At 41.1% G+C, this 18,816-nt stretch overlaps 1 protein-coding gene across 3 annotated transcripts in view; it reads left to right on the top strand.

The window, feature by feature from the left end:
- Window positions 1–18,816, top strand: part of THSD7B (thrombospondin type 1 domain containing 7B) — a 284,858-nt gene that overhangs the window by 58,242 nt on the left and 207,800 nt on the right. For all 3 annotated transcript variants that reach the window (XM_057401826.1, XM_057401823.1, XM_057401824.1), the window contains one exon: window positions 11,349–11,600. In XM_057401826.1, coding sequence (XP_057257809.1) covers window positions 11,349–11,600 — 252 coding nt within the window. The remainder of the gene's footprint in view (window positions 1–11,348; window positions 11,601–18,816) is intronic.

Raw genomic sequence — 18,816 nt, 5'->3', positions numbered from 1 at the left:
CACGTCTGTAGTTGGTAGTGTTTGTTGATTTGTGTCCCCATGTGTTCTTTCTAATAATTTCTCTTAGTAGGTTGCTTTGCTATAATTCAAATGTGAAAGTTACAGTAATGTGCAGCAAATAATCACGGAATCATTAGGGTTGGAAGAGACCTCTAGAGATCGTCCCCCCTGCCAAGGCAGGACCTAGGGCAGGTTACAAAGGGACACGTCCAGTCAGGTTTTGAATGTCTCCAGAGAGAGAGGCTCCACAAACTGACCTGGGCAACCTGTTCCAGTGCTTTGCCACCCTCAATGTAAAGAACTGCTTCCTCATGTTGAGGTGAAGCTTCTTGTATTTTAGTCTGTGGCCATTGCTCTTCGTCCTGTCGATGGGCACCACTGAAAATCACATTTAAATTTAAGCACTCTAAGCTTTGGTATTTCACCTCTGGTTGGATTTCATAGAATCGTAGAGTGGTTTGGGTTGGAAGGTACCTTAATGATCATCTAGTTCCAACCCCTCAGCCTTCTGCTACACCAGGTTGCTCAAAGCCCTGTGCAACCTGGCCTTGAACACTTTCAGGGATGGAGCACCGAGTTTCTCAAGGCAACCTGTTCCAGTGCCTCACCACCCTCACTGTGAAGAACTTTTTCCTTATATATAATCTACATCCTTACGCTGCGGACCAGACAGCAGTACTTCAGGTGGAGTCTCATGAGAGTGGAGGGGGAGAATCACCTCCCTTGACCTCCTTTTGATGCAGCCCAGGATATGGTTGTCTTTCTGGGCTGTGAGTGCACATTGGTGGGTTATGTTGACCTTCCCATCAACCAACAGCCCCTCAGGGCTGCTCTCAATCCATTCCCTGACCAGCCTGTATTTGTGCTTGAGATTGCCCTGATCAATGTGCAGGGTCTTGCACTTGGCCTTGTTGAACTTCATGATGGGCCCATCTCTCCAGCCTGTCAAGGTGCCTCTGAATGGCAGCCCTTCTGTACAGCAGGTTAACTGCACCACACAGCTTGGTGTCATTGGCAAACTTGCTGAAGGTGCATTCAGCCCCACTGTCCATGTTGCTGACAAAGATGTTAAACAGCACCAGTCCTAATACCTCTGAGGGACACCACTTTTCAGTGGTCTTCGCTTGAATATCAAACTGTTGACTACAACTCTTGGAGTGCGATCATCCAGCCAATTCCTTATCCACAGAGTGGTCCATCCATCAGATCCATGCCTCTCCAGCTTAGAGACAAGGATGTCTTGTGGGACAGTATTATATGCTTTGCACAAGCCCGGGTACATGATGTCAGTCATTCTTCCCTTAATCCGGCTATGCTGTAACCCCACCATAGAAGGCCATCAAATTTGTTAGGCATGATTTGCACTTAGTGAAGCCATGTTGACTGTCACCAATCGTCTCCTTCTTTCCCATGTATCTTAGCATAGTTTCCAGGAGGATCTGCTTCATGATTATGCTGGGCATGGAGATAAGACTGAATGGCCTGTAGTTCCCTGCATCCCTTATTCCCTTTTTAAAAATGGGTGTTATGTTTCCCCTTTTCCAGTCAGTGGGAACATCAGTGCACTGCCACGATTTCTCAAATATGATGAGCAGTAGCTTAACCACTTCACCTTCCAGTTCTCTCAGTATGGAAGTGCCTCATCCATGGAGGTGGATGCATCTCATCAGGTCCCATGGACTTGTGCACCTTCAGGTTCCTGAGCAAGTACCAGGAGCTATACATGACTGAGAAACTGAGTTATGACAAAGTCAAGATTTCTGGAGAACAGTCTGTGTTCTGTTTTTCAAGGAAATTAGAAGTTCTTGAAAAAAATCTTGCTCCTGAATTTTGCAGAAATCAATCTGTTTCTCAGTAATCTATACCTCCTAGCACCTGCACAAGCTCAAATGACAGAGAAAAGGGGTTATTTTACGTCCAACTCTCTACCCCTGTTAGTGCCTGAAGAGGTTTTTGCACACATACTGAGGTGAAAATATACGTTCTACCTTTCTCTTACCCCCTCCTATTACACCTATGGTAAAGTGCCGATTTTTTCTTTCTGGTTGGAAGAAAGTCAAGGTTTGTGAATGTTCCAGCAGTTTCTAACATCTTGACTTTATTACTTGTCTCTAAATATATGCTGATTCTAAATATACAGATTTTATGCTCATGTAGCTGCTTGACTTTAATGGAGTCTCTTGTGATTTATACTGCCATGCAACCAGCAGCAGGTTTATGTCTGCTAACACTTGTTAGCTGTCCTTCTGACGCTTGTATCTCATTCCTTATCAGAGGCTCTGGGAAGGGGATTCTCATTTTGTTAAAACTTCACTTGCTCTGCCCTCACACACTCACTGCTATATTTCTGTAAGAATGGGGAATGGAAGACACTGTATGTTTCTATAGGTATTTTCTTTTTGTTGTGTTCCTGTGTGAGTTATTTGCTGAATTTCTGGATGACAGTGCAGAAGGTCCCAGGAGCTTTAGTTTTAGTGACTCTACTGCTGATCAAGTTGTCTCCTTCCCTGCTCCTTTCTGGGTTTTTTCTTGCTGATGTAACTCGCTTTTTGGGAGTGTACAGGTCCATTAGCAGCCTTCTGGCAGACTTTTCATGCTGAGCCTGTGTCTCAGATCTACTGCAGAGAGAGCTGTGTCTGACCCATCCCTTACTCCAAATACAAGAGGAAAGCACGTCAGTTGAATAGGGTGCAATTGGTCATGTCATGTTACAGAGTTGAGATGGTCACACGCTTTTCCTTTCTCTTTTTGCACCTAAAATCCAAACCTAAAAATCCAGCGTAAAATCCAGTCTGTGTTTCATTTCGGGGCTGGAGTGTCACTGATACCAAATATACCTGACAATGTCTCCCTTTAAACCATTAATTAATGACCTCCTTGTTTTGTTGTGCAACGTATTAGCTGCCATTCTTCTTAAGAATGGGCCCAATCTTGCAGATGTTGCTTTACATGAGCGATGATATTTTGGCTACTGATAAAGAAGAGTAAATGTATTTGCATAACCCTGTAGCAGGGTTTGGCAGGCAGCCAAGCGTCTGCTGTAAAAATGGGAAGAAGCACCTTGTTTGTGCTTTTTCATTTTCTTGGCTGAGGCTTCCTATTTCAGCTAACACCATCGAGTAAGTACTGATGAGAGATACAGATTCAATATCTGGAAAAATGAGGCAAGAGAGAGGAATATCCCAAGATGTGCTGTAACAGCGGGCTCTGAGCTGCTGGTTTGCCAGGGCTTTGCCATCAACCTCACCTCCTGCCGCTGCCTGATTCTTGAAGGAAAGTGGTAGATATTGGGAGTGGTCAGCTAACTAGCCCCTGAGTGATCCAAGCCATGTGAGGACAGGAACAGTCTGCTCATCTCGCCTCCTAATTTATAATGCAGTGGCAAAGATGCTTAATTAATTATCAAGGTTTTTTAGTTTGCTGATGTCTAATCTCAGGGTTGTGGAGCAGCCAGCAAGGATGGCAAGCAGCAGTAGCAGCCACTGTGCTCACTGGCAGGCGAGGGTTCCTGGTGTGCGCCTCAGCATGGCAGACGGTACTTTGCCAAAAATTGGATTTTGGTGGTCTTGGGTGCAGACTGTTTTTTAAAGATTAAAAGTTTGAACATGTTAATTTGTTATGGATGTTAGATTGCTGGCAAGACATTCATTTTGGCCTCTTTGCTAACAAATTTGTGATTGATGGGAATGGCAAATAGGGTGTCCTTTCTCTTGTGAAATAGGTGGCAGTGGTGGGAAACGTGCCTGATGTTTGTTTTCAGTTTTTTACTGGTGCTTAAATTATAGAATCATAGAATAGTTAGGGTTGGAAAGGACCTTAAGGTTGTCTAGTTCCACCCCCCCCTGCCATGGGCAGGGGCACCTCACACTAAACCATGTCACCCAAGGCCTCGTCCAACCTGGCCAGTGATGGAGCATTCACAGCTTCCCTGGGCAGCCCATTCCAGTGCCTCACCACCCTTACAGTAAGGAACTTCCTCCTTATATCCAATCTAAGCTTCCCCTGTTTAAGTTACAACCCATTACCCCTTGTCCTATCACTACAGTCCCTAATAATGAGTCCCTCCCCAGCATCCCTATAGGCCCCCTTCAGATGCTGGAAGGCTGCTATGAGGTCTCCAGGCTGAACAGCCCCAACTTTCTCAGCCTGTCTTCATACGGGAGGTGCTCCAGCCCCCTGATCATCCTCGTGGCCCTCCTCTGGACTTGTTCCAACAGTTCCATGTCCTTTTTATGTTGAGGACCCCAGAACTGCACACAATACTCCAAGTGAGGTCTCAGGAGAGCAGAGTAGAGGGGCAGGATCACTTCCTTCAACCTGCTGGTCACGCTCCTTTTGATGCAGCCCGGGATACGGTTGGCTTTCTGGGCTTCATGCGCACACTGAAGCCAGCTCATATTCATTTTCTCATCGTCCAACACCCCCAAGTCCTTCTCCGCAGAGCTGCTCTGAATCTCTTCTCTACCCAACCTGTAGCTGTGCCTGGGATTGCTCCGACCCAGGTGTGTAGGAGCTTTCACTTGTCATGGTTAAACTTCATGAGGTTGGCATCAGCTCACCTCAGAGGAGTGTCAAGGTCCCTCTGGATGGCATTCCTTCCCTCCAGCATATCAACCAAACCACACAGCTTGGTGTCACTGGCAAACTTGCTGAGGGCGCACTCAATCCCACTGTCCATGTCAGTGACAAAGATGTTGAAAAGACCGGTCCCAGCACCAATCCCTGAGGGACACCACTCGTTACTGGCCTCCAGCTGCACACTGAGCCATTGACCACAACTCTTTGTGTGCAGCCATCCAGCCAGTTCTTTATCCACTGAGTGGTCCATCCATCAAATTGACGTCTCTTCAATTTAGAGACAAGGATGTCATGTGGGACAGTGTCGGATGCTTTACACAAGTCCAGGTAGATGACATCAACTGCTCTACCCCTGTCCATCAGTTCCGTAGCCCCATCATAGAAGGCCACTAAATTGGTCAGGCAGGATTTCCCCTTAGTGAAGCCATGCTGGCTGTCACCAAGCACCATGTTGATTTTCATGTGCCTTCGCATGCCTTCCAGGAGAATCTGCTCCAAGATTTTGCCAGGCACAGAGGTGAGACTGACTGCTCTGTAATTCCCTGGGTCATCCATTTTCCCCTTCTTGAACATGGGGGTTATATTTCCCTTTTTCCAGTTGTTGGGAACTTCACATCACTGCCATGATTTTTCAAATGTGATGGACAGTGGCTTAGCAACTTCATTCGCCATCTAAATTATGCCATCAAACCCTGAAAAAAGGGTTCTTTGGTTTTATACTGAACGCTCAGGTAGAAGCCAAAGAATTGTTTGCGTTATAAGGAAAATATTTTTTGCATTTAAGTAAGTCATCTGGTGAAGATCTTTGTGTCCGTACCAACCTTAACAGTGCAAGCAAAAATCCTAGCAGCTTTAAAGGTAAAAACTGTAAGCAGGAATTACTTGGAGAGGAGCACAAGCATGTGGAAGATTAGACATGCTGTATCAGGGAAACAGAGCTGGATAATGTTTTTTCAGTTTAGAGGTTCAACATTTGTCAAAATGGAAGAAAAAGGGAAAAAAGGAAGAGGAAAGGGAAGGACAGACTTTTTTGAAAGCACTTGAAGACAACTGAACAGCAGAACATCAATAGATCTTAAGAGGTTCATTTCTGCTCAGAAAAAAAATTTGGTGTAGAAGCTTTATATTTGTGAAAATAAAAGGGGTAACATCAAAATAGAATGATTTTATGGATCTGATTTAAAGGTCTTAAAGGCTTTTAAAATTCACATAGAATTCAGATTTCATTCTATTTCAGAAAAAAAGTTTGTTTTGCATTATATCTCTTATCCAGTAATAAATTCAAGCATAAGCACTTCAATATACTTAAAAATAATAACAAAAAAAACCTTTGGAAAAGTTGCAAGAAATAAATGTGCTAGAACTTCTGCTCTTTTAGCTTTTCTGTCTTGCCACAGTTGTGACAAAACTTCCGAATAGTGGGACAAAGTTATTTAGGTTAGACACTAAATTGTAATTTAGGGAAACGAGTGCCCATAGCTAGACCTTGAACTCCTAAATAAATTTAACCTGATTTTCTAACCTGATGTGTATGCTCACTAAGCATACTGAGAAGTTAGTCAGGTTTGGGGTTTTATTATTATTATTATATGGATTAGGAGTCCTTTCAGGTATGTATTTCTTAAACTCTCCATTCTATGTATAAGATGACAGCAGTAATATTATAGAGTTGGATTTGGGTTTGTTTACTTTTGCCTTTGTAAGTGGAAAATTTAGGTCAAACTCACTCATGGAGTAACCCATTCGACAAGGCTAAGGTAGAGCAGCATTCAGCTCTTTTGTTTGCCTCTATAATTTGAATTTCCGTTACGCATTTCCTAGTGTGTTGTACTTAACCACTGTACTGTTGTATGTTTATAGGAAAAAATTATTTGCAGTTTCTAGTGTTGACATCCTTCTATTCTCTGGATGAATACAAAATTTTGCATTCCAGAGGTGGAAACTCTGTGCTGTAATATGCTATTTGATGGTTGTGATTCTAATCTGGAAGAGAAGATGTGTGTTCACATTCCTCCCAATAAATGTAGGAACCAATCCCCAGTGCTCAGGCTTTCAGGTAAATTCCTGAGCTATTGGATAAGGAGATTTTATTTTCTAGGAGTTTTTTAAAAGTTTAATTTCTCATTTCCTTTGCTTTTATTAAAATAACCTAAACCAAAGGAACACTGACTGCTTTTTTAATTAGAATAAGTAAGATTTTAGAAGGTGTCCAATAATAATTGGGCTTTTTTCTTTTGTTTACAAATTGTGCTAAAAGCCATCTGCTTCTGTAGCTTTATCATCTCAGTGTCTACCTAAGTAGTGCAAATATAAGTTAGCATTTCTTTTTAGTTGAAATAGAGAATTTGGTGTGGTAAGTTTTGGAGATACCAAAACTTAGATATCTTAGACACCAAAGCCCTGTGTTTGTTTGGATTATAAGTCTCCCAGCTCCCTTTCCCTTTGTCAGTTGTATGTCAGGCGAATATCCTTCATCTTCTGTACCATGCTGGTGCAGAAGGGGCCAGTATTTCTTCTGCCAAAGAAGCCTCCACTGCATAGTTATTTAAAATAGCCTTGGCAGCCCTTGAGGACCCTAAAATACATTATGAATCCTTGAAAGTATGCCTGTTAACACTGATTGTCAGAAGGGAACAATTGTTTCAATGCTGCTAGAAACGTGGCAAAACTGTATCCATTATTAGACCCTAATATTATTAGCCAATTGCAAAGAATAGGTAGTGTTTATTCCAGCAGCATGTGAGGTTGGATCATTAATTACAGAATAGGAGACGACTTTAGGAAAGGGGAAAAAATATGTGTTATTATCAAGTGTAGCTTAGCTCACTTCAAGATTTTCTTGCTCTGCAGTGTGTGGGTTTGAGCATGCATTTCCTGGTGAGGCTTGGCACTCCTCAGGAGCCTTCCTGAGCTGCCAGGGCAGAGCCTGGCTGCTGAAGCAGTATCCTGTCCTCCTCGTGCTGCCTTCTGTACCAGCAGCGTAGGCATGGTGATAGCTTCTTAATGTGTCAAGTTATTTAGGAGATGATCCTTTCAGTATATAAGTTTCAACAGTAACCACCTGTCTCTTCCTTCTAATGTAAGGAAAAGCATTTGCCTTTCATTCTGACTGCATTGATATGGTTCTAAAAGGAAACCAGGGTAATTTTTGTCCTGTGCCCAACCTGATTTGATGATGCGCTGCTAGTCGCTCTTCCTCATTTTTCCTGCTGGTATGTATGTTTCCACCCATTTCCTTGTGGTGGATGTCATGACTGTGTAGACTTGTAAGGCACGTAGCGTGGATGCACTGAGCTGTTAGAAAATTTACCATGTTTTGGTGAGTTGCTTTTTTGTCCAGAACAGAAGGGTGGTGTATTTCAGCCTGAGACTGCACAGTTATTGTATCTCCTGATGGAGAGTGTGGCTGGAGACGGAGGAGCAGAGCAGTGGTACTCTGCTGGCATCAGCCTGTAGTTACAGAGTCACAGAGAACGTGGAGCTGCACAGTAGGAAGTGATATGTGGGGATGCTTTTTCTTTCCTTCTTCTTGCTTTTCGGCTTGTAGCTGCAGGACTATGCAAGTGTAAAAGAAGCGTGAGTAGGCTTCCTTTGGTTTAATGTATTTTTTTTTATGTGTGGTTTATTCCCCTTCAATACATGAGAAATAAAGAGCGCTCTCTGCTACTTGAGCAAGTTGGGTTGTGAAACAATTCATGTAGTTTTACAGTATCAATCCAAGAGTGTAACATAGGAAGAAGTATCAAACACTTAAATACCCTACTATATCACAGTTAGAAGATCTAACCTGATACATTAATACAGGGAAAGTTAGTTTAAAAACAGGGCTTACATAGTATTTTCTGTCCCCAAGATCTCTGTCCTCTCCCTGCCAGTTTGGATACAGCTACAACAGTGCAAATACACATCCGGTTTGTGGCCTCCAATCTTGCATGTCTAGGCTTTATCTGTGTTAGATTGTCCTAAATACACTTGCAACATGAAAGGCTGTGTCTGAATTTCATGCAAAAGCATGTTTTTACATTTGTCTTTGTGTTGCTCAGTGTCACAATTAATTTGACTTTGAGGCTCTGAATGAGTAGGTACAAGTTAATTAGATTTTCTTCCTGTTAGGCAGTTGCATGCAATTCTCCCTCAAAAACTTATTTGAGCAGAAGGTGGAAATTGCCAGCTCCACATCTTGTTCACCTTTAGGTCAACAAAGTTATTTCTTTAGCCTTTTATAGTAGGAGCAGTGGAGGGATTTTCAGGAAAAGAAACAGCTGTTCAGTCTCGGAATGCTTCAAAGCCTTTTGCAAAAAGCAAGGATGGTCGCTGTCTTTTGCAGAGAGAGTGTCAGTGTAGGTTCAAATCCATCAGGAGAGGTGTTGTGGGTATTGTCGTGCTAACCGGAGGTAGCGATACTGATTTTAAAGAAGACCCCAAATCAGATTTTTCAGGGCTTCATTTTGTTTGGTATTTCAGTAAAGATCAGGCAAGGCTCAAGTCTTCTTTGCAGTGGTGAAACCCCAAATATGGATTTGTGGTTTTGTACTTTTTACTGACTGCAAAGTTCTGGTCACTTTTTAATGTGACATCAGTTACCCTCCATCTTGTGTCCTAGGTAAACTCTAGTTTTCTAGTACCATAAATGAGGACAGCGATTTGTCTGTGCAACTATTTTATCTACTTAAAATGAGGAATTCTTGTTTCTTGTTAATGTTGTGGCATGGGTGGTTCACCTGATAACTGTTAAAAAGTATTAAAAGGGAAGTAAAGTTACTGTTCATGTGACTGCACCTAACCTAATGTTCCAAACAAGAGTCTAGATCCTTGGGTTAGTAAATACAGTTATAATGATTATTACTTTTCAGTCCTTGGTTCACTACTATTGATGTTTTGTATCAGAGGCAGCTTTGCAATCAGTTACATTTGACATGTAACAGAAGAATGAGACAGCTTTTAGTGTTCTAAGCAAGAATAATTTCATTTTGAGGAGGCTATATCACAAGCTGTTTCTACTTTATGAAGTTGTTAAAATTCAGTAAATTCATCCTCATAGCATTCTGGTGAAGAACCTAAAACAAAAAAATTGGTTTTTAAATTTATTTTGAAGTATAAATTTAAGGCAAGAAATGCTGTATTTTACTGGTAGTTGAGGGTCTGGTCAAATTTTATGAAGTATCCATGGACATATTCATATTGACCTTTGTGAAAACAGGACCCATTTCTAGACTTGTGGAGAAGCAAATGAATGTCTTTTATCTTCTCTGATACCCCTATGAGACTGCCCAGCAATCCTGAAATGATTGCCCCAGTCTGTTTTCTTTAGAGGAAGTTCAGTTAGTCAAACTGTGCTGTAAGTAGTACTAAATGAGGTAATAGCTGGCTCCCTGGCAGCAGCTCTGGATTTCACACCTTTTAAGTGTACCTGTATTTGCTACTTACAGTTGGCAAAAGCCTGACTGTGAGCAACTGGAGGCTGGAGAGTACAAATTTAGAGAGAGTTCACACTGAGTTCATGTATGGTCTTAATTTTAGAGGCCAATTTGCATTGTCCACATAAGACTAGGGAGAAGTCAGAAAATCTTGGTTCCTTTTCCCTAGTGACTCCTTTTTTGTTCAGGTTTCTTGGGGTTTTTTTTTTTTGCCCTGTCCCATCCTTCCTGGTGCTTCAGTGCTACCTCTGCTTGTGCATACCTCAGTCCTCTTTTGGAATATCCTCTCCTTCTCTGTTATGTCAGCTGTCTCAGGTTTTTTAGAGACAAGAGAGGATTTTCTGTGATTTTGGAGGATGAGTGATGACTCTGGTTGAGCTCTGACTGGCGTGAGGTGGAGCAGCAGCATCCATGCTCTGTGGGGTCCTAACCATTGTGTACTAGGTGGGAGAACCATCAGCTGGCTGAGACTGAAGTGGAGGAGCAGCGAAGGTTGGTGTCTTTAGTCTGGAGGTTTTGTCTTCACCCAGAAGTGTTTCCTACGTTTGCCATAATTTTCTATATTATGAAAAACTATTGTAACTTTGGAACTCTTAAAAAATATTCTGGGACTTTGTATCTTGATACCAAACCTCAACAGTTGGCAGCTCTTAAAATTTAGTTTTCATTTGTATTGGGCCTTATGTGGTGTATGTCTTGGTGTGTTGCAGAATGAGCGAGGATCATGTCCTAATGTCAGCAGGAGTAATTGAGTCCCCAGAAATACAGCCCAAATACAAATTGCAGCATTGCTGGCTCTCTGGTGGTGTGTCAGGTTTGAAAACCCTCTGACCTTGTTTGACAGCATTTGTTTGATAACAGCCTCACAGAGCCAACACCTTTCTTATTAGTGGGTGACTAATTATTTTTTAAAAGAACAGGATTGCTCAGCAGGACGTGCTGACACCTGGATGGATAGACGGACGTGCTAGTCGTGTGTGTGGGATGATGGAGATGGTTATCAGTGGCAGTATTTCTCTTGGGCTTGGCTTTCATTTTCTGTCTTGGATAAATTGTGACATTGTAACTGCACAGGAGTAAATAAAATGCCTTTTGCATCTGTTTTAACTTGAAATAAATGAAGTATATTATTTGCAAACTACTCGGTGTGCAAGATTGCACCCAGAACTCCCTGGAAATGTGTTCCGTGCGCTGCATTGCAGCTTTTCTACTTGCATTGCATTGGTGTTGATGCAGGTTGTCTGATTTACCCCAAATGAGCATGGATTTCTCCTTTGGGATTTTGGCTTGAAAAAAAAAAAGTAATTTATTAAGCAAGACCTCCTCAGCTGTTTTACTATGTTCTTACCACAGCCTCTGCATGCAAGATCCTGTCCCTGTGACCTTCAAGTCCTGTGTCATTGCTAAAGACTGTGAAATGTCTGAGTGGTCTCCATGGAGTGCCTGCTCGCAGACCTGCGGCTGGGGAGATCTCACCGGGGGCTTTCGGAGCCGGCACCGTGGCATACGGAGTGTGGCGGTGGGTGCCGGGAAGCAGTGTCTGGAGCTGGAAGAGAGGGAAGCATGCAGCACGGGACGGAAAGAGCTACTGCAGCCTTGCCCAAGGTACAGCAAGTGCTTTTAGCCCAGTTTTTGGAAGTAAAGAAGCCCCTTTCTGATGACTGCCCTGTGCCTTGCCCAGTGTTTGTGCATGGAAAGGGTTACATGTCATGCTTTCTCTCTGTGTCTAAAAGATCATTGATTTGGTCATTGTTAACTATGATTAGTGATATTATTTCTTAGTAGTATTCTTGTAATTAGTACTATTATCTGTTGGTACTGCTATTACAGTAATTACACATATATAGAAAAAAAATTAAATTATACTCACTAGTTTATGTTCTCATATTAAAATTTTTTTTCTCATTTTAAAAATTGAGAGCAGATACTCCTGTTCTCTGTAGGGCTTTTATACTAGTTGCTGTTCTGGAGAATTTCCTTAACTGCACATAGACTGGGCAGGTATCCATGGCTATGCTTTTATTGCCTCTGAAATAGTAATTTTTACATAAGATATGATGATTCCCCTTCATCTCCCCATAAAAAACTCTCAGTCCTCCTTGAAGAAAATGGGAACTGATCAGAGGTAGTAGCTTGGACTTTACTCAGCTTCTGTCTGGATACTTCTGGAAATGGGAAACTTTGCAGTCCCTGAGTGTTTGCTTTGTTTATGGCAATTTTTGTTCTGGCACAAGGTGAGGATTTCACTTTTTTGGTCTGCAAATACGTGCTGTTATGCTTGGCTAGGCTAGCATAGGAGGTTGCTAATTTACTTTGCAAAGAAAAGAAAATACTGCTTAATATTTCATGTGACGTATTCTGAGATTGACTGTAAAATGCTTCAAGACTGATAAAATTTTATATGCATGCAGACAAATCTCGCTGTGAATGAGTGCATTTAATGGGAGGAGTATTCAGTGCTCAAATCATGAGTTCCTGGGGCTTTGCCAGATCTTGTCAAAACCTTTGATAAAGCCCGTGCAAGACATTTCTTAGGAAGGTGTAACCTGTAAAAGTATCTCTATGTCAAAATCAAATGCTGATCATTTTTATGCACCCTGCTATCAGAAGAGGGGAACGATAAAAAAAAAAAAAAAAATCTGTTGCTTGATTACACCCTACAGAAAGGCTCTTGCAGAGTGGTTTTTGTTCCTGCCCAAAAGCACATCAATTTCAAAGACAATAGAGTAACACATTGTCTTGCTGATTTTGTATAGGAGCGTGGGTGCAGGTGACACCTGATTGGAGTATACCGGCTGGTAGTTAATCAGAGAGCGAATAGACATGTGTCTGTCCCTAGTTTCTCACTTCTACTTTATGACGTTGCACTGTATTAAAGTGCAATTGATTCTAGTGGCTTGGTGTAGAGCCAGGAGAGTCCAAAAGGTGAGAACCTTCATAACACTGATAATTTTATGGAGGTGACACTTTTGCTATAGAAAGAAACCTGATCTTCATTTGGTATACCTCTGCTATGCCCAGGTTTTCATGAGCCTATGAACTCTTAAACCTTCCCCATCCTACCATACCTGCACACCTTCAGTCCTTGAGGCAACATCTCTAGTGAAGTATCTGTGTGAGGTGAGGTAAACTACCTAAGAATGACATTAGACTCACAGATTGATAGAGTCACTTAGATAAAAATAGAAAAAATAATTAAAAAAACCCTGGTATTTAGTTATTTCTAGGAATGTAATATCTCAAAATGCAGGTGGTAGGGTAGGCTGTGACTTCCTCACATGATGCACCATTGAAGAGAATTTTACAGCAGCGCCTGGTTAGTAGGCTTTGATTTGGCCATTCAGGACTGCAGAAACAAGCAGGAATGAAAAGCTCTACTGTTGCAGTATGTGCTGTGGGTCTACCAGGTAAGGTGGTGGGGGCTGTGGCCCCGCACAGTAAGGCTGTGGGGTACAGAATTCTGTATTAATGAACAGAAGTCAAATATGTTTAAGTATGTTATTTAGGTGTTAGCAGCTGATTACGGCTGTCAGCAGTCCATGTTACAGTTTGCAGCCTGGTGATTTGGTGTGGGTTTTTGGGAATTGGTGACCAAGATAGTGGTCACCAATAGTACTGATAGTACTTCACATTGGAAACTAGTAGCTTTCAGCCTTAGAAGGATGTATTGTTAATCCCTGTGAAATAATATAAAGGGTCTTTGATGCTCCTATTCTCCTTATTTCAGCATATTCTCTTTGCACAGTAATACCTAGACAGCTTATGCTTTTTTTCCCCTTAAATACATGCCACTTCATCTGTGGCTTTGCTGAGGCTTACCAAACAGTTATCTTTTTCTCTTCCCCTTACAAGAAGATGATGAATTTAAGGAGATTCAGAGGCAGAAATAAAAGGCTCTCTCCTTCATATGTCCGGTCTCAACACAAACCATTCTTTCTTTCCGGTTTGTGTTTTCCTAATCAGATTAGTTTTAAAATCTTTTAAGGTGAGAGCCCTACTCACTTTTCCAGTTCCTGTAAAGCTGTTCTTTCCTGTTTTTTGGTTGATTTTAAGACAAGTAGCCTTTCCTTTAGCTTTATTCTTTTGGCAAGAATTTTGTAAAGCCTGCTTCAGGCACAGCAAAGAAAATAGCCTAGAAAGAGAGCAGGTCTCTGAGCAGCAGAAGGAAGGGGATTCCCTAGAGGCTGTGTTTTAATTCGGGGACAGAGAGCACCCCATTGCGGAATGAAGGTATGTGTTGCAGACTGCATCCACCAACACAGAAAAGCAGCAGCTCAAGAGGTAGCACTTACAGATTTTACTCAGCAAGGGCAGATGTGTGAGGTTATATTCCAGCTTCCTAAAAAGGATCCAGGAGGGGAAAAAATACCTTCAGTCTGAAGACTGCTGTGTTAAGTATTACCTCTATGTCCATAGCAAGGCTGAAAGTTAAAGGTCCTGTCACAGGTATATGCAATTAGTGTAAATTTCCTGTTAAATAGGAAGAGCTTTTAATTTTATGGCTGAAGTTTACAATAACTTCTTTAATCAATAGTTTAAATGCAAGAAAATAAAACACTTTAACTGCATGTAGGACTCCAGAGCTTTGTACTTTGTTTTACTTTTGGTCATTTGTTCTGAAGGGGTTAGATTAAGCACTTAAAAAGCTTAAATAAATAGGAAGTGTTTCTACTTTCTTATATTGTGATACAAGTTTGGGATAGTTCAGTTAAAGTGAATGTGTGTATACAGGTATAAAACTTGTGTAAGTGCTAAGAGCATAAGTCCTGTAGAGTAGAAAGACCAAAAGATTACTATAAATCAGAGAGATATTTAGTACTTGTTTGTTGCATAACTGTCACTGAGTCATCAGTTTTAAAACGATGTATTATATCATTTTTATCCTTGCTGCATAGCTTTCATGTTCACTGGGAATAGATGGATTTTCCAGAATTGTGATTATGTCTTTAAATCTTTCATTTTTTGTTGTGGTTGCTATGTTACAAGACAGAGATTTAGAAAAAAAAGCCTTTGCTTTGTTGGAAATTCAAAGCTTTTCAGAAGTTAAATGGTGGAAAATGGGAAAGTTTTAAGACCTGATTATTTCAAAAGGCTTGAGGTTACTGCTGAGATACAGGTGTGATGGTATCACTTTGTAAATGAGGGCCATTATGCGTCCCAATTAAAGATAAGGCATTAGTGTGAAGTAGGAAAGCTTTGAAAGGAAATTCAGTGAACAGTGCTAGTAGGCTGCTGGAGATATGCGTTGGGAATGGTAGCAACACTCCTCTTCAGCTCTTGGACCGTCACCAGTCATGGGCTGCAGCAATGACCTCCATTCAGCTGAGCAGCTTTGTTGTCCCCCCCTTGGACTAGGAACCATCTGTAGTGTAGCTTTGGCTCTCCAACTCCATGCCAGGCACTTCTCCTGTGGCTGCAGTCGGGTGTCACAGTGCAAGAGCATGCTTTGCCTTGATGGTAACAGAAACCTCTGGGTTCTGCTCTTCTGCTTCCTGAACTGACTTTCTAGCAGAGAAATTGAGAGCACTGCTTATGATGTGAAAAGCTATTCAGCTGTACCAGCCAAGTTACCTCCTAGACACCTCAAGCACACACTTCATTGTTCTTAAACTAGCAGTTTTTGCTTGCCCATTTTCTTAAGCAGACTGATACAACTGTCTGTGGATTGTGGAGTCCCCATCTGGGTTGTTATTTAGCTAATCCTCTAACCATCAGCAATGGGATCTGTTAATCTTTGAAGTAGCTAGACCTTCTGCAACTCAAACAGTAGTGTCAATAACTGAAACAAACCTATTGGGAAGCCAAAGGAAAAGGCTGAGATATTTTTCAGCTGGTAAGAGATCTCTAGATAAATATGGACTGCAATTATACTGAGTTTGTATCAGTCTAACTAGATATTGGTGAAAGTTAAAATGAGATGTTAAACCTGTTGACATTTGAAATTATTGTCACTGATGGGTTTTGGCAGAGTGATCGCAAGAGTATGCTGGAGCTGACCAGCTTTGGTCCAAATGTGTAATATCCCATCCACTTACTGAGTTATTACACTCTTCAGCCTCTGGGGCTAGTGAATGGAGTGGCTGGGTGGCATTGGCCCCTTAGCGTAATGCTGGTACAGTGCATTTCTGGTATAGTCTGCTCTAACAATAGAATGTCCATAGTGGCGTTGGTGGCTTTGGTTATCTTTGTTCAACTGGAGAAGTTACAGCCATGTGGTAAACCCACTGTGGATGTTGCTAATAATTTGCAAGTACTGGCTTGAGGTTGCCAAAGTTACACAAAGCCCCAAGTACTTGCACACCAGTAATCTCAGTTTTTTGCTAATGGCTATTAACAAGCTTCTGATTAAATATAAATAGAGATTATGTAGTCAGTTTCTTGTCATTAAGTAATGTTTATTCTCATTGTCTTTAGTGTGTAGATGGGCAAACTAATACCATGTATCCATGCTGCTTAAACTCCTGCAAGGAGTCTGCCACAAAGCTGTCCAAGGTTGCTTAATCCATCTGAAAAGGTCTTGCATTAGGTCTCCCACTCACAAGGATAGTGCTGCCTTAGATAAGTTTCTGTTGCGGCGCGCTTGTTAATGGTCACGAAAATGTGTACCTTCTAAACACCTAATGCTTGGGGATCAGGATTTCTTATGGGAAAACTCTGCACAGCCAAGGGTATGTCCAGCTGGGAAAAAGCAATATGGGCTGATGGGGCTTAGGCTTTAAGCTGCTCACAGCAGAGCAGGCAGTGGCTGGAGCATGCAGTAGCTCTTTGTTAAAGACTGCTCTGTGGTTTAGCAGAGTAGCACAATATCCAGCTACTCCATGAAAATATCTGAAGGTTTGTTTTTTTTCTTTTTTTTCTTAAGATTTAAGGGCTGATGAAGTTTAATTATCTCTGAGTTAAGATTTAGTTATTTTGCATAATTTTAATCACTGATGGCCTATTTTTTGTAGGTGTTAACTCTCACAATTCACACTGAATGTGAGAAGCAGGTGCTCACGTTCCTAAAGGAACCCAGAGTTCACAGCTAACTACCTAAGCCAGATATTGATAGTCAGTTTTAAGAAATACTTCCCTAAAACAGCTATTTCTGTGGCTGTGGAAAGATGTGCGTGTTCTGCATTTAAGCTTCTAGTTTGAAATTGTAGACTTGAAGAGCACAATGTCCTGAAGTGGTGTGGAGGATTCCTCTTCAGGATGAAGAGCACTCTTCATTGCCTTTATGATGAGGAAGGTTGCATTTAATACCGCAGGCCCAAGAAATGCAATTAGGAATTCCCAGAAGGAACTACTAGAAGAAAAAAATTCATGGCTGTGCTTTATATGTTGTGGGAGTTCAAGTATTTCATGCTTTTCATATGAGAAGTGTATTCTTTATTGTTTTTTCTGTTGATAATAAACTCTGCGAGGATATCCAAATTTGCACATGATACTGTATGTTATTTAAGAGAGCATGACAGCTCATCTGAAAAGTACCTGTAAATTAAAAAGTAATTGGCAGTATTCACAAACATTTTCCATGGGTATGTTGCAAAATCTGTAAGTACTCTGGCTAGAAATCATTCTTTTACCCATATTTACAACATAAGAGAATATCGATGTGTGCTCAGGCAAACTAATATATTTATTTTTTATATAATTTTAAGATGCGTGTTTTCTTGTCAAGCTGTAGTCAAGAGCAGATACTTGCTATGAAGCATACACAGAATTATGATGTGGAAGGCTTTTTCTGCAGAGGCACCTCATGTGCTTGAGTTTACAGCGATCAGTTGTCAGGTTAACAAACATACACTGTTTTAACAGCCGTGGATCTGCTGTAAGAGGAGAGAGCATTTGTCTTGAGGATAAAAGAAGTAAATTATTTTTAGCTTACATTACACAACCCTCAAAGATTGTATGGAAAAAAGTAAACTATGAAATTTAGAGGAGCAAAGGAATAAAACAGCCAAAGTGTGAACAGATTGGTTATAAAAACAATATTACCTCAGATTTGCATTCAGGAAGCTAAGAAAGTCTTCAAGCTTTTTTTACTCCCCTGATACTGTGACCTGTGAATCAAAATGAATTATGCCTGTTAAAAGCTGTTGTATTAGAAATATGCTATACATTTGCAGACACGTTGCTGAAATAACTTATGCTTTCCACTGATACACGATACTGTTTTCCCTTAGTTTTAATAAGTTCTTCCTGGAATTTAAACTGGGTACATACCAGTAATGATTGTACAACATTCACAATTCATTGCCCAAGTACTTTATTCTTTCTTGAAAAGCATTAATGCTCTTTAGGTGTGAAGGGAATGCAGAATGACAATATTTTTATCTGGAGCTTGCTGTGGATCACAACTTCTGGAAACTGAAACAAGAACTGAGTTACTTTAGCCAATCCCTTGAAGAAATTGGTAGTACCCTAGGCGTTTATAAAGCTGTCACCTATAGAAAAGCCACCTGGTGCTTCGAGCTCCACTGATGTATGTGGGGTTTTAGCTATTAAGTGCATTTCAGAGCGAGACGTTCAGCTCTTGGCAGAGAGGGGTGGTTTAGTGGTTTGAGCTGCATGTTTGAAAACTAGTTTTTGCACTTAATCAAACCTCTTAATCTTTGTTTCTTCTTTGCACCCTGCTCAAAGTGTTGTCAGGATGATTTAGTGTTTCAGAATGCTTTGGAGATCTGAAAAGTTTTACACAAACGCTTCAGACAAATAGCAAATACTCAACCTTTGTAAATTTAACATTCCAAGTGTTTCAAAACACTCCATTTTGGACAGGGAAGCACTGATATAAAGATTAAACCAATTGTAGTTTGTCATCTAATAAAATACCACT

Source organism: Pezoporus wallicus, unplaced genomic scaffold (assembly GCF_028554395.1).
Source record: "Pezoporus wallicus isolate ANWC-B61680 ecotype Strahan unplaced genomic scaffold, APGP_CSIRO_Pwel_v1 contig_865, whole genome shotgun sequence".
Classification (NCBI taxonomy): domain Eukaryota; kingdom Metazoa; phylum Chordata; class Aves; order Psittaciformes; family Psittacidae; genus Pezoporus; species Pezoporus wallicus.
This window is presented reverse-complemented; position numbering and strand designations above follow the sequence as displayed.